Source organism: Eumetopias jubatus, unplaced genomic scaffold (assembly GCF_037043125.1).
Source record: "Eumetopias jubatus isolate StellerSeaLion01/CBP00866 unplaced genomic scaffold, mEumJub1_p1.0 scaffold_1, whole genome shotgun sequence".
NCBI classification, from domain to species: Eukaryota; Metazoa; Chordata; class Mammalia; order Carnivora; family Otariidae; genus Eumetopias; species Eumetopias jubatus.
Window position 1 is genome coordinate 208123667 of NW_028274807.1, and position 15689 is coordinate 208139355.

General features: G+C 39.9%; 1 protein-coding gene across 1 annotated transcript in view; it reads left to right on the forward strand.

Moving 5' to 3' along the window:
* The first annotated feature begins 1673 nt into the window (after positions 1-1673).
* Positions 1674-15689, forward strand: part of LOC114197730 (adhesion G protein-coupled receptor E2-like) — a 39298-nt gene continuing 25282 nt past the window's right edge. The window contains exons 1-7 of the mRNA XM_028088864.2: positions 1674-1792; positions 2814-2864; positions 3127-3249; positions 5139-5294; positions 10906-10952; positions 11075-11152; positions 11578-11755. Coding sequence (XP_027944665.1) covers positions 1762-1792; positions 2814-2864; positions 3127-3249; positions 5139-5294; positions 10906-10952; positions 11075-11152; positions 11578-11755 — 664 coding nt within the window. The 5' untranslated portion in view covers positions 1674-1761. The remainder of the gene's footprint in view (positions 1793-2813; positions 2865-3126; positions 3250-5138; positions 5295-10905; positions 10953-11074; positions 11153-11577; positions 11756-15689) is intronic.

Below are 15689 nucleotides of genomic sequence, written 5' to 3' on the forward strand. Positions count from 1 at the left end.
TAAATGTGAGACAGGAGTCCATCAAAATCCTAGAGGAGAACACAGGTAGCAACCTCTTTGACCTCAGCCGCAGCAACTTCTTCCTAGAAACGTTACCAAAGGCAAGGGAAGCAAGGGCAAAAATGAAGTATTGGGACTTCATCAAGATAAAAAGCTTTTGCACAGCAAAAGAAACAGTCAACAAAACCAAAAGACAGCCAAAAGAATGGGAGAAGCTATTTGCAAATGACATATCAGATAAAGGGCTAGTATCCAAAATCTATAAAGAACTTATCAACCTCAACACCCAAAGAACAAATAATCCAATCAAGAAATGGGCAGAAGTCATGAACAGACTTTTTTCCAAAGAAGACACTCAAATGGCCAATAGATACATGAAAAAGTGCTCAACATCGCTCAGCATCAGGGAAATCCAAATCAAAACCTCCATGAGGTACCACCTCACACCCGTCAGAATGGCTAAAATTAACAAGTCAGGAAATGACAGATGTTGGTGGGGATCCGGAGAAAGGGGAACCCTCCTAGGCACTGTTGGTGGGAGTGCAAGCTGGTGTAGCCACTCTGGAAAACAGTATGGAGGTTTTTTAAAAAGTTGAAAATAGAGCTACCATATGGTCCAGCAATTGCACTAGTGGGTATTTACCCCAAAGATACAAATGTAGGGATCCGAAGAGGTATGTGCACCCCAATGTTTATAGCAGCAATGTCCACAGTAGCCAAACTGTGTAAAGAGCCCAGATGTCCATCGACAGATGAATGGATAAAGAAGATTGGTATATATACACAATGGAATATTATGCAGCCATCAAAAGGAATGATATCTTGCCATTTGCAACAACGTGGATGGAATTGGGGGGTATTATGCTGAGTGAAATAAGTCAATCAGAGAAAGACATGTATCATATGAGCTCACTGATATGAGGAATTCTTAATCTCAGGAAACAAACTGAGGGTTGCTGGAGTGGTGGGGGTGCGAGGGTTTGGGTGGCTGGGTTATGGGCACATATGTGCCCACTGTGGTATGGTGGTATGGTTGGTGAGCACTGTGAAGTGTGCAAGACTATTGAATCACAGATCTGTACCTCTGAAGCAAATAATACATTGTATGTTAAAAGAAGAAGAAGAAGTAGAAGATGAAGACGAAGAAGAAGAAGAAGAAGATTGCAGCAGGGGAAGAATGAAGGGGGGAAATCGGAGGGGAAGACGAAGCATGAGAGACTATGGACTCTGAGAAACAAACTGAGTGTTCTAGAGGGGAGGGCGGTGGGAGAATGGGTTAGCCTCCTGATGGGTATCAAAGAGGGCACATACTGCATGGAGCACTGTGTGTTATATGCAAACAATGAATCATGGAACACTACATCAAAAACTAATGATGTATGGTGATTAACATAACAATAAAAATTTTAAAAAAAACTAATGATGTAATGTATGGTGATTAATATAAAAAAAATTCCAGAATTTGGGGGGGGGAAGACCATCTAAATAGATTTACCATCACTCACTCTTTCATCATTCAAAATTAACAAACATCAGCAACTAGGCTGGCAGTGCAAAGAGTAGTAATGCCAGGCAAAGAATAAAAAGCAGAACAGGGATTCTGGTAAGTTCAAATTGGTGGGGAAAGGGGAAGAAAGCATTCAGGCTAGCTGTTTGCCAGCTCAGGTCTTCTAGGGTACATATTTGCTTCAACAGGAAATATTATTAGCCCACAGCTCAAGATCGAATTCCCCCACTGCTGAGGCTTCATGTTTCCGCACCATGAGGGGCAGATATTTTGCATTTTATTCAGGTAGGTAGAATTGTGAGAATCTTCAATTGAAACCATTTTAGTGTTCTCTGTGCCTTTGGAGAAACGTCTTTTTCCTCTGCTTGATTCACTGCTTGTTCTTGCACTATTCTCCAGAAGGATAATAACAAAAAAAGGCATTTTTTTCCAAGAAGGAAGTGGTTTGAATTTGCAACAAAGGGAAAATGTGGGGCTTATTTTGGGGTTTCTCAATTTATGATTTGTATATTTTTGTTATTAATACCTATAAATAATTTTGCTCTTAGAATAAATCATGTGAAATAATATGGTGCCTGGAATTTGCCTCCAAATTATCCAGTGGGGGCAGGGACTGAGTAAAGGTGTAGATGAAATAAAAGTGACCATAAGTTTATGGTTATTGTAGCAGGGTAATTAATACACACAGGTTGAGTTGACTGTTTTTCTACATTTTACTATGTTTGGAATTTTTTATTAAATGGAAAAAATTTTTAAAATAAAGATCAAGTTGCACAAAGTCACAGAGCCAGTGAGTGGCAGAGCTAAAATTCTAATTTAATTGCATTAACTCCACGACCAGTGGTGTAATCTCAGGCCAGCCTAGGAAGTGAAAATGGATTTAAGTCACTTCAAAAGAAGAAAGATCCTGACTGTAAAAAACTAGTATTAGTAGTTTTCAGTAGTCTGAATAAAGACAGGCAGATCTGAAATTTTCTTCATAAGGGGTATGTTGTAAAATGGGTGGGAAAAGATGTTCTAATACATATGCCTATTACCTTCCATCTGTGTAGATTGTGATCCGTATATTAAAAGCCTGCTGCTCTCAATTCCTCAGGAGACTTCTGGAAGAAAAAAGGGAGAGAGAACATGTGCCCCCCTAGGTCCTGTGGGAAAGTCTAGGAGTCTGTCCAGAAGAAAACACTGGGATGTTCTAGAAGCCATAATGCCATAGGGGAGAGTCGCCTTAACCAGCTTGTAGTAGCTATTTCTGTGGATGGTATGAAGTTCATTCTTCATCCCTATTTACCTTCTCTCTCTGTTCTAGGGCTTTGTGTCCTGCTAACATCACTGGAAACTATTGCCCACAAGAACAGAGGTGAGTATGTGTAATAAACCCCATCCATCACCCGAAGCTGAGGAAAGGGACTTCACACTAGCAAGGGCCATTTCTTGGGAATAGTCTTCTTAGGATTTGAGAATTTGACCCTGATTCTCCCCCAAACTTCTAGTCCATTACCAAGGACAATTCCTTGTATGAAGACAAGCACCACTCCCTTCTCTTCCTTTCAGCTCCTTGTTCCCATCTGGGAGTTGGCATCTTCTGAGGGCCTTCAAACCTATATATTCATTCCCCACAGCTCCCTGTGCTCGATGTCCACGGAATGCCCACTGTACCAATGCCACTTCCTGCCACTGTGATCCTGGATTCACTTCTCTGTCTGGAGAGGTCATCTTTAGCAACCCCTTGGAGGTCTGCACAGGTAAAGAGGCTGAGAAACCATAGAGGGGGTCATCAAAGAGGGGTCACCTGAGGGTATCCAGATTCCTCAGTCCTTGAAGCAACACTGAAGTTCTTTGCCAAGGGCAGGAGAGGAAAATCAAGAGATGGGCAATCATGTCTTATGGTCAAGGAGTACTGTTAAAAGCTTAGAATTTGGAGCTGGGCTATCTGAATTCCAGCATGCAAGTCCAGGCAAATTGTTTCATCTCCCAGTGCCTCAATTTCCTTATCTGTAAATTGGGGATAATGATATCAACCCATTTAGTTATTGTGTGCTTTAAATCAATGAATACATATAAATGGAATCCACAGAAACAGAAAGCAAACTGATGGTTGCTGGGTGCTGGGGCAGAGAGGAATGTGGATTGACTACTTAATTGGGTAAGGGGTTTTCTTTTTTTTAATTGAGTTTTTAATTTTAATTCCAGTATAGTTAATATACAGTATTATATTAGTTTCCAGTGTACAATGTAGTGATTCAACAATTCTCAGTGATTCACAATTACTCAGTGCTCATAAGAACTGTACTCTTAATCCCCTTCACCTAAGGGGGTTTTCTTTTGGAGTGATAAAAATGTTCTGGAACTAGAGAGAGGTGGTGGTTGCACAACATTGTAATGTAATAAATGCCAGTGAGTTGTTCACTTTAAAAGAGTTGCTATTTTTTCTAAATCCTTTTTTTATTTAAATTCAATTAGCCAACCCATGGTACATCATTAGTTTCAGATGTCGTGTTCTTTTGTTATGTGAATGTTACCTCAATAAAAAACTACATAAATGATAAATTAATATGTGTAAAACACTTAGAACAGTGCATTGCACTTGATAAGAAGCCCATACATTTTGTTGTTGTTGTTGGCTGTTAATTGGTCAAAGACAGAGGGAGCATGTTGAAGGAGGCAGTCAGGGAGGGCCATGCAGCCAGCCGAGATTCAGAATGTTCTAACAACCCTAGCACTAACTTGCCGGGAACTCCCTATAATCTCAGTTCCTCCATCCAAAAATACCCACATGCAACCTTATGCCAGGATGGCCATTTGAACTTTGTAAAACACTATTTCCAAAGTTAAAATTAATTTAAACTACCTAACAACCAGATGAATGCATACTGTTATTATCCCTGGTTTATAGGTAAGGGAACCAAGACTTTGAGAGGTGGTTTGCTCACACTCACACAGCTGGTCATACAGCTGGAACTCAGACAGGGATAATTTGAAGTCCACAAATCTCTCAAACACTGTCCCTGAAGAAATTCAGATCAGCCCCTTGAGAAAGTCAATGTTGGTGCCATATTGTAAATAAGGAAACTGAGCGTGGAGAGGGGAAGCCATTTGTCCAAAGTCACATAGCTAGGAAGTGGAAGAATCTGGACCCATGGTTCAAACTGTAGCATTCTGATGTCTGTCCAGGTGTTCATGAGTTGGATAAAATATGAAATATTCCTACTATGGAATATCTATAGGCATTAAAATTATTTTTTATTTTGATGTGGAAAAGTAGTCATAAAATATTCTAAAATCCTGGGAGAATTTGTATATACTAAAAGTTGTGGGAAAAAATTTTTTTAAAGCTATGGTCTGATGCTATGGGAAATCAATGAAAAAGTAATAGTGTTATCTTCGTAATTGGTAATGCTGCGTGACAGGTACATGTGGAGTTATTATACTATTCTCCATTATTAAAAAATTGTTGTAAACTCAGTGGTTGGATATTTATGTGTTCTTTGCATTTTCTGATTTCCCAGTTTTCTCCTGTAAACACATTATTTTGTTTGGAAAGAAAATGCAAGGGGTAAAATCATTTGAATCTCGTTGCTACCTATCCTACCAGAATTTTGGGTGTTCCTAGCAGTTCCCACTTATGTTCCAGATATCAACGAGTGTGGCCCACCTCTATACGTGTCTTGTGGAAGCTTTGCACATTGTCACAATGTTGAGGGGAGTCACTACTGTGAATGTGCCTCTGGGCATGAACTCCTTTCAGGGGGCACCAAATTCCAAAGTGAGAAGGAGAACACTTGTCAAGGTAAGTAGCTTCCCATGCCACACATTTCTCCAACTCCCATGACCAACCTCATCCTGTCAGTTTCGAGGACCATCTTGGAATCATTATCTCTTATGTCTGAGAGTCCAAGAGAGAGCATCCTTGGTCTAGCAGGGGCTCATTCCTTCATTTCTTGTTCTTGTTCAGACCTACAGTGCCATGTTAAGGTATATCTAGATGATTCTTTACTGCAACATCATATGCAATAGTTAAAGACTGGAAACAGATGACTTCCATTAAAGGAGAATAGTTTAACATATTATGGTACCGCCATACAATGATAAGTTTCAGAGGCTTTTTATCAACTTGTTTTTCTCTTTGATGGACAGCTCTATGATTTTTTAAAAGATTTTATTTATTTATTTGACAGAGAGAGACACAGCAAGAGAGGGAACACAAACAGGGGGAGTGGGAGAGGGAGAAGCAGGCTTCCCGCAGAGCAGGGAGCCCAATGCGGGGCTCCATCCCAGGATCCTGGGATCATGACCTGAGCCAAAGGCAGACACCTAATGATTGAGCCACCCAGGCACCCAAATTTTTTTAAAGATTTTATTTTAAAGTAATCTCTACACGCAACGTGGGAGTCAAACTTACAACCTCAAGATCAAGAGTCATGTGTTTTGACTGAGCCAGCCAGGTGCCCCTAACAGTTCTAAGAATTTTCACACACGTACAGATTTGGGTTACCACCACTACATTCAGGATCCAGGCCAATTAGTTCCATTATCCCAAAACATTCCTTCCTTCTGTTCCTTTATAGTCACCCCACCCCTCTGCCCTGGCAACCCCTAACCTACAGATGTTTTCTTTCACCTGTAGCATTCTTTTGAAAATGTCATATAGATGGAATACTATAATATGTAGCCTTTTCAGTCAGATTCCTTTCACTCAGTGTGACATTTTTGAAGTTCACCCATATTGTTTTGTGTATCAATAGTTCATGCCTTTTTCCCCCCATTTTTGACATTTTTATTTTCCAGAAAGAAAATTGGCTACACTTAGCTTGGATTTACAATGACTGCTTTCTTCTCCTATTTATCTGGATCTTGGGTTTGGCTAATAGTAAAATAGCATAAAGTTACCTCCCCTATGTGGGCTGCAAAATTCTAATCTGTTGCTAGATACACACGTCACATTAGTCCACAGATCACTGTTTTAGAGAGATGGGTATAGTAACCTTCATTTCTGGCTCTCTGGTAGAATCACCCTATATATATATATATTTTACAATGTTATAACATCCATATTTTATTGAAAAGGTTAATGTGGAACAAGAAGCTAATTTTTACTCTAAGGAAATAATAATATTTACAATGGCTGGCTCTCCACTGATCCTTTTTTTTTCTTTGTAAGTTTGCTTCTTAGACTGGAGTCTGGTTCCAAGTCTTTGATATGAAAAGATCACTTCTTGGGGAAAAGAAACAAAATAAAACTATCCCGAACTAGCCTTTTAGTTACAGTTGTTTGCCTGCTGTGTCCTGGTGTTCTGGTCCTTAAAAGCATATGGAATGATTTTTCTTTTTTTGTCTTTTGTTTATTTTTAATTTTATTATGTTAGTCACCATACAATACATCATTAGTTTTTGATGTGGTGATCCATGATTCATTGTTTTCGTATAACACCCAGTGCTCCATGCAGTACGTGCCCTCCTTAATACCCATCACCAGGCTAACCAATCCCCCCTCCCCATGCCCCTCTAAAACCCTGTTTGTTTCTCAGAGTCCATAGTCTCTCATGGTTCATCTCCCCCTCCGATTCCCCCCCTTCATTTTTCCCTTCCTTCTCCTAATGTCCTCCATGCTGTTCCTATGTTCCACAAATAAATGAAACCATATGATAATTGACTTCCTCTGCTTGACTTATTTCACTTAGCATAATCTCCTCCAGTCCCAACCATGTTGATGTAAAAGTTGGGTATTCATCCTTTCTGATGGCTGAGTCATATTCCATTGTATATATGGACCACATCTTCTTTATCCAATCATCTGTTGAAGGGCCATATATTTTTTTTAAATATAGATGCCTGGGCCCTCCCTACCTGAGATGTACTAAACCATGCCCAGACATGGAGCCCAGATATGTATATTTCTTTAAAGTTTCAATGGTAATTTTGAAGACTAGTTCATTTCTTTTTATTGCTAAGTAGTATTCCATTGTACAGCTGTACGACAGTTGGTTTATCCATTCATCCATTGAGGGACATTTGGGTTGTTTCCAGTTTGGAGTGATTAAGAATAGAGCTAAATGAGATATCTCTTGGTGAATTAAATTGGAATGCTTTCCAAGCTGTTTTAAACAGAAAAGCATGCTGCAGGCTTGTACTTATAGTATGCCAATGGCTTTTTCTTCTCCCTTATCTTCCTTTTTTATTAATCTCAAGCATGTTTCCATAAGTATATTTTAATCTTAAAACTTTTCAAGTAGTATTCCAAAAAATAAATACTACTTTTTAGTAGTTTTCAGACAATAATTCCATCATAGGCATGATTTGATTGTCTACCACTGCTCTGAGCTCTATGCCAGGCACTATGACTCCAACACTAAATAATGCATTGGCTCTGTCTCCTGGAGATTTTACTCCAGTGTGCAGACAGACCTGTAGACAAATGCAATATAAAAATAGTCACTCTTCCCAAACCATCCAGTTCATGGGTAAACAATGTCTTTCTCACCACTGTACCTAAGTGCCTAGCACATACAAGGCAATCTGGAAATAGGCAGAAGTGAATAACTAGAAAGAGCTCTGTCATCACAGTGATCAGAGCTGTGGTCACATCTTGGCCTGACAGTTGTCCTTGATTTGGGCTGAGTTTTTACAATCTCTGGTCTTGGTTTCCTCATCTCTAATTCAGGAGCAATAATACCTACTTTTGAAGAGATTAAGTTTTTGTTTAAACCTGAATATTAAGTTGTTTATCTTATAAAGCAAAGCACAATACATTTTTAAGAAAAACTTCACAGACTTACCTTAATTGAGGACTTTTCAATCCATTATTCATTTCCACACTAACCATTTTTTATTTACACAGTTTTTTGACTGATGTTTGAAAGTATTCAAAATGGCTAAGAGACAAGGGGTGTTTAGTATCCACAAAGAGAAAAGTAAAATATTAAATCTTTCAACATTAAAAAATGTGACAGCAATGTATTTGCTTTTGAAATGGGCTCACTGTTTTAAAGATTTTATTTATTTATTTGAGAGAGAGAGAGAAAGCTAGTGCCTGAGTGACATGGGGGGCAGAGGGAGAGGAAGAAGCAGACTCTGCACTGAGCAGGGAGGCCGATGTGGGACTCAATCCCAGACCCTGAGATCATGACCTGAGCCGAAGGCAGATGCTTAACCACCTGAGCCACCCAGGTGCCAAAATGGGTTCACTTTTAAACATCAGTCTTACTGGGAGCATGCTGCTGTTTATAAGCTACTCACAATCCCTAAAGGAGAAAAATTTCTGATCTTAAGAGAGGCATCTCCTATCCCACTCTCTAGGTTAGAAACAGAAAAAAAAAAAAAAACCAAACTATAGCAAGGATTGTCCAAACTCCACTCTCCTGGTTTCTAGGTCAACAAAAGAGAATCAAATTTCTCTTCTAATTAGAAAAGAGGGAAAGATAAGTTGGGAGCCAAGTGGATGTGAAGACACCCACACTTATTCAATGCTGTGACCACAATCACATGCCTTCCTCATTTTTCACTCACAAACTATTCAGAGGAGGAACTTCATTTGGGTGGGGAGATAGCAGGGATGCCAGAGACATTCTGGGGCCAAAACAAGTTTCCTTTGTGTGTGGCACTTAGAACAGACCTACCATCCACCCCACAGGCTATAGGCATTACAGAGGGCTGTGTGAGCCCAGAGCCCTAAAGGGTAGAGCTGTGGATGGAGCCATAGAAAATTGAGGGGTGACATTAGGCAGTTGGGGTAAGAGGCTTTGTGAGCTGGCTAAGCATACCTCCAGATTATCCATCAGACTCCTGCAGCAACATGAGGGGCTGATACCAATACCACTTGGCTGGAAGCAATTCCCAGGCTCCTCAATGGACCATTGTATTAGTTTCCTATTGCTGATATAACAAACTTAATAGTTCAAAACAGTATAAATATATTCTCTTACAGTGTTGAAGGTCAGAAGTTTTAAATATTTCCTTCTAGAGGCTCTAAGGGAGAATCTGTTTCCTTGCCTTTTCTGGCTTCTAGAAGCTGCCTTCCTTCCTTGGTACAGGGTTCCTTTCCCCATCTTCAAAGCCAACATCATATGTATCATCCATCTCTTCTCTTCTCTCATCTCCCTTCCTTTTGTAATAACCCTTGTGATTACATTAGGTACACTCAGATCATCAGAATAATCCCCCAACAAGGTTCTTAATCACCAAGTTCAAAATTCCTTTTGGATGAAAGCTAATGTAATCACAGGCTCCAGGCATAAGGACTTGAACATTTTGAAGGGACCATTATTCTTTTTTTAAAGATTTTATTTATTTATTTATTTGTTTGTTTGTTTGTTTATTTATTTATTATTTATTTACTTATTTATTTATTTGAGAGAGAGAATGAGATAGAGAGAGCATGAGAGCGGGGAGGGTCAGAGGGAGAAACAGACTCCCTGCTCAGCAGGGAGCCCGATGTGGGACTCAATCCCGGGACTCCAGGATCATGACCCGAGCCAAAGGCAGTCGCTTAACCAACTGAGCCACCCAGGCACCCTGAAGGGGCCATTATTCTGTCTACCATACTCACCATTCACCAAGCAGCTCTGACCTGAAATATCACACACTCACACATATATACAGAGTTCTCATCTTGCCAACCTTGCTTGAATGTAGAGGCCAGCCAACTCCTCATGCAAAGGACCACATAAGAAATACCTTAGGTTTTATGGGCCAGAAGGTCACTGTCACAACTGCTAAACCCACCATTATAGTGTGAAAGCAGACAGAGACAACACATAAATGAATAGGAGTGACTGTGTTCCAATACAATTTTATTTATGGATACTAAAATTTGAATTTCATATAATTTTCATGTGTCACAAAAGATGGCTCTTTCTTCTATGTTTTTTTAGCCACTTAAAAATATAAAACCTATTCTTTACAGAAACAGGCAACATCTGGGTTTGGCTGTGGGCCATAGTTTGCCAATCCCTGCTCTGAGGTGGTTGACGAGTTGGGAGTGCTATCACCAGATGGTATCCATCCATTTCAACTATGATGGACTCCTTGATGCCTGACCTTGAGGAAGGTGGAGGGCTGGAGTTAATGAGTAGAGGAAAGACCTGAGCTGAGATAGGGGACTGATCCTCTCTTCTATGTCTTCAGATGTGGATGAGTGCAGCTCTGGAAAACACCAATGCCACAACTCTACCCATTGCATCAATGTATATAGTCCTGACACACATACATGCATGCATGCACATATAAGTATGACATGCCTGTGTATGTATGTGCACATACACTCTTGCACATGAACATGCATGTGCATACGTGCATTCACAAAACAAAAAGCAAGCATACACATGCATTCAGCATGTGCACACACACACACACACACACACACACACACACACCAGTGGTGCTCCTGCCTCTTTTCCCTGCAGAAGTCCCCTTCTCCTCATGGACATCACCTTCTGGAGTCAGCAGCCAGGTGAGTGAAACTTCAGCAGAAGACCAGAAGCAGAAAGACCTTCACCAACCATCTTGTGTCCACCCTCTCCCCAAACTCCCTCTTCAGGCTCTCTGACTCACTCCCATGTCTCCTTTCCCCAGAGTGTCTCTCATTTCTTTGACAAAGTCCAGCAATTATCCCAAGACTTCATGCCAGCCTTGGCCAAGAACACCATCCAGGTAAATTTGGAACCAAGAAAGAGGCAAGATACGGGAATCCCATAAAGACCTTTGGTAGGCATGAAGACAAGGCCCCATGTAGTGGGCACTGCAACTGGTCCTTCACCCATGGCGGTGAGAAGACTAGGGCACTCAGCTATCTGGAAGCACTTTTAAAGACACCGACGTGCACTAATTTATTTCTCTATTTCCCTATTGCTTATTCTGGGCTTCAGGCTTATGTCAGCCTTGGCCTTTCTGACCCAATTTGACCACTCTGTAGCTGAAATCTAAGCAGCAGGGACCATCCTGGGAATTTAATTCAGTGCCATTGTTACCCTCCAAATACCCAGTCTCTAGGGTTTGTTCTCTAGGGCTGAATGGTCAGGACTTTGTGGAACCCCTTTGATCCACTGCCCACTGGCTCTGTGTCCACATCCCCCCAGGACCTCATGAGGGAAGTAAGTGAGCTGCTGGAGACCCCAGGGGACCTGAAGACCCTGCCTCCCTCAGATGAGCACTGTGTGGCCACTCACCTGCTTGTTGGCCTGGAGAATGTCCTGAAAGTGCTAAGCAAGTTCCTGCCCAATGGGCCATTGACTGTTCATGCTCCTGTAGGCACAGGTAAGTCTGCATCAGACTCCTGCTCCTCCTGTTCACCTTTTCGCTCTTCCTTCCTAGAGACTGCCCCACTGGAACCAAGTGACCACATGCACATCCCAGGATTTTTTTTATTATGTTATGTTAGTCACCACACAGTACATCATCAGTTTTTGATGTAGTGTTCCATGATTCATTTTTTGTGTATAACACCCAGTGCTCCATGCAATACATGCCCTCCTTAATACCCATAACCAGGATTTTATTTAAAGGAACTCATTTCATAAAATAAACCGTGAAACTGTCTTTTATTTGTTTTAAGCACAAAAGATTAAGATTTTTTAAATGATAAGCAAAAATAAACATATACAAATATCAATAAGTCTATCATTATGTCATTTATGTAAAAAAATTGCAACAATTGTATTCATAAAAATAAGGTATTCAAAAATAAATTCAATACTACTTGGAAATGAAGAAAATGCAATGAATCTTGAAAAGTTGAAAATTACATAATGTGATTTAATCTATTTTAGTACAATCTTAAATAACATTGTATCAGTGGGTTTTTTTATTCAATTTTATTTTATTGTGTTATATTAGTCACCATACAGTACATCATTAGTTTTTGATGTAGTGTTCCATGATTCGTTGTTTGCGTATAACACTCAGTGCTCCATGAAGCTCGTGCACTCCTTAATACCCATCACCAGGCTAACCCATCCCCCCAACCCCCTCCCCTCTAGAACCCTCAGTTTGTTTCTTGGAGTCCATAGTCTCTCATGGTTTGTCTCCCCCTCTGATTTCCCCCCTTCATTTTTCCCTTCCTTCTCCTAATGTCCTCCACGCTATTCCTTATGTTCCACAAATAAGTGAAACCATATGCTAATTGACTTTCTCTGCTTGATTTATTTTACTTAGCATAATCCCCCCAGTCCCATCCATGTTGATGTAAAAGTTGGGTATTCATCCTTTCTGATGGCTGAGTAATATTCCACCATATACATGGATCACATCTTCTTTATCCACTCATCTGTTGAAGGGCATCTTGGCTTGTTCCATAGTCTGGCTATTGTGGACATTGCTGCTATGAACATTGGGGTGCACATGGCCCTTCTTTTCACTACATCAGTGTCTTTGGGGTAAATATCCAGGAGTGCAATTGCTGGGTCATAAGGTAGCTCTATTTTTAATTTTTTGAGGCAGCTCCACACTGTTTTCCAAAGTGGCTGTACCAACTTGCATTCCCACCAGCAGTATAACAGGATTTCCCTTTCTCTACAACCTCTCCAACATTTGTTGTTTCTTGCCCTGTCCATTTTTGCCATTCTAACTGGTGTAATGTGGTATCTCAATGTGGTTTTTATCTGAATTTCCCTGATAGTAATGATGATGAACATTTTTTCATGTGTCTGTTAGCCATTTGTATGTCTTCTTTTGAGAAGTGTCTGTTCATGTCTTCTGCCCATTTTTTGACTTGATTATTTGTTTTTTGGGGTGTTGAGTTTGAGAAGTTCTTTATAGATCTTAGAAATCAGCACTTTGTCTGTAGTGTCAATTGCAAATATCTTCTCCCATTCTGTGGGTTGCCTCTTTGTTTTGTTGACTGTTGCCTTTGCTATGCCAAAGCTTTTTCTCTTGATGAAGTCCCAAAAGTTCATTTTTGCTTTTGTTTCACTAGCTTTTGGAGATGTATCTTGAAAGAAGTTGCTGTGGCCAATGTCAAAGAGATTACTGCCTATGTTCTTCTCTAGGATTTTGATGGATTCCTGTCTCACATGGAGGTCTTTCATCCATTTTGAGTTTATCTTTGGGTATGGTGTTAGAGAATGGTCGAGTTTCATTCTTCTGCATGTGGCTGTCCAATTTTCCCAGGACCATTTATTGAAGAGACTGTCTTTTTTCCATTGCATGTTTTTTCCTGCTTTGTCAAACATTATTTGACCATAGAGTTGAGGGTCCATATCTGGGCTCTCTATTCTGTTCCAGTGGTCTATATGTCTGTTTTTGTGCCAGTACCATGCTGTCTTGGTGATCACAGCTTTGTAATACAGCTTGAAATCAGGAAACGCGATGCCCCCAGCTTTGTTTTTCTTTTTCAACATTTCCTTGGCGATTCGGGGTCTTTTCTGATTCCATACAAATTTTGGGATTGTTTGTTCCAGCACTTTCAAAAATGTCATTGGAATTTTGATCGGGATGGCGATGAAGGTATAGATTGCTCTGGGTAGCATAGACATTTTCACAATGTTTATTCTTCCGATCCATGAGCATGGAATATTTTTCCTACTTTTTGTGTCTTCTTCAATTTCTTTCATGACTGTTCTGTAGTTCCTAGAGTATAGATCCTTTACCTCTTTGGTTAGGTTTATTCCGAGGTATCTTATGGTTTTTGGTGCTATTGTAAACGGAATCGTTTCTTTAATTTCTCTCTCTACAGTTGCATTGTTAGTGTATAAGAAAGCAACTGATTTCTTTGCATTGATTTTGTATCCTGCCACATTACTGAATTGCTGTATGAGTTCTAGTAATTTGGGGGTGGAGTCTTTTGGGTTTTCCACATAAAGTAGCATGTCATCTGTGAAGAGAGAGAGTTTGACTTCTTCTTTGCCAATTTGAATACCTCTTATTTCTTTTTGTCATCTGATTGCTGTTGCTAGGACTTCTAGTACTATGTTGAACAATAGTGGCGAGAGTGGGCATCCTTGACGTGTTCCTGATCTTAAGGGAAAGGCTCTCAGCTTTTCCCCATTGAGGATGATATTTGTTGTGGGTTTTTCATAGATGGACTTTATGAACTTGAGGAATGTTCGCGCTATCCCTATACTCTGAAGAGTTTTAATCAGGAAAGGATGCTGTATCTTGTCAAATGCTTTTTCTGCATCAGTTGAGAGGACCATATGATTCTTCTCTCTCCTCTTATTAATGTGTTCTATCACATTGATTGATTTGTGAATGTTGAACCATGCTTGCATCCCGGGGGTAAATCCCACTTGGTCATGGTGGATAATCCTTTTAATGTATTGTTGTATCCTATTAGCTAAGATTTTGTAGAGGACTTTGGAATCCATATTCATCAGGGATATCAGCCTGAAATACTCCTTTTTGACGGGGTCTTTGCCTGGCTTGGGGATTAAGGTAATGCTGGCCTCATAGAATGAGTCTGGAAGCTTTCCTTCTGTTTCTATTTTTTGAAACAGCTTCAGGAAAATAGGTATTATTTCTTCTTTGAATGTTTGGTAGAATTCCCCAGGGAATCCATTAGGCCCTTGATTTTCAGTGGTTTTATTGTTGAAACACTCCTGATTTCTCCGTACAGTTTTCCCAGCTCTTTCAGCACCCATGTTACCCAGGAGATGGTGAAGAGAGAATTAAAAACTGGTCACTAATATTTTCCTCTGATTTCTACATCCTTAAATAATCCTGTCATTGTTTGATATTTTTTCCTCTTTGTGGACTCCTTTGCATGTGTTTTGAAAGAATTGCAATCAATTTGTTAATGGTTTTATTTTTATCTCAAAAAATTTCCCTTCCTTCTCCTAATGTCCTCCCTGCTATTCCTTATGTTCCACAAATAAATGAAACCATATGATAATTGACTTTCTCTGCTCGACTTATTTCACTTAGCATAATCTCCTCCAGTCCCATCCATGTTGATGTAAAAGCTGGGTATTCATCCTTTCTGATGGCTGAGTAATATTCCTTTGTATATATGGACTATATCTTCTTTATCCATTCATGGTGACTAACATAACATAATAAAATTAAATTAAAATTAAAAAAAAGAAAGAAAGCATTCCAGACTAACTTTTTTAAAGATTTATTTACTTATTTGAGAGAGAGAGCAGGGAGAGGGAGAGAGAATCCCAAGATCTGCACTGAGTGCAGAGCTTATATCAGAACTTCATTCCTTTTGATTGACAAATAGCATGCCTTCATGAGGTTATACACATTTGAT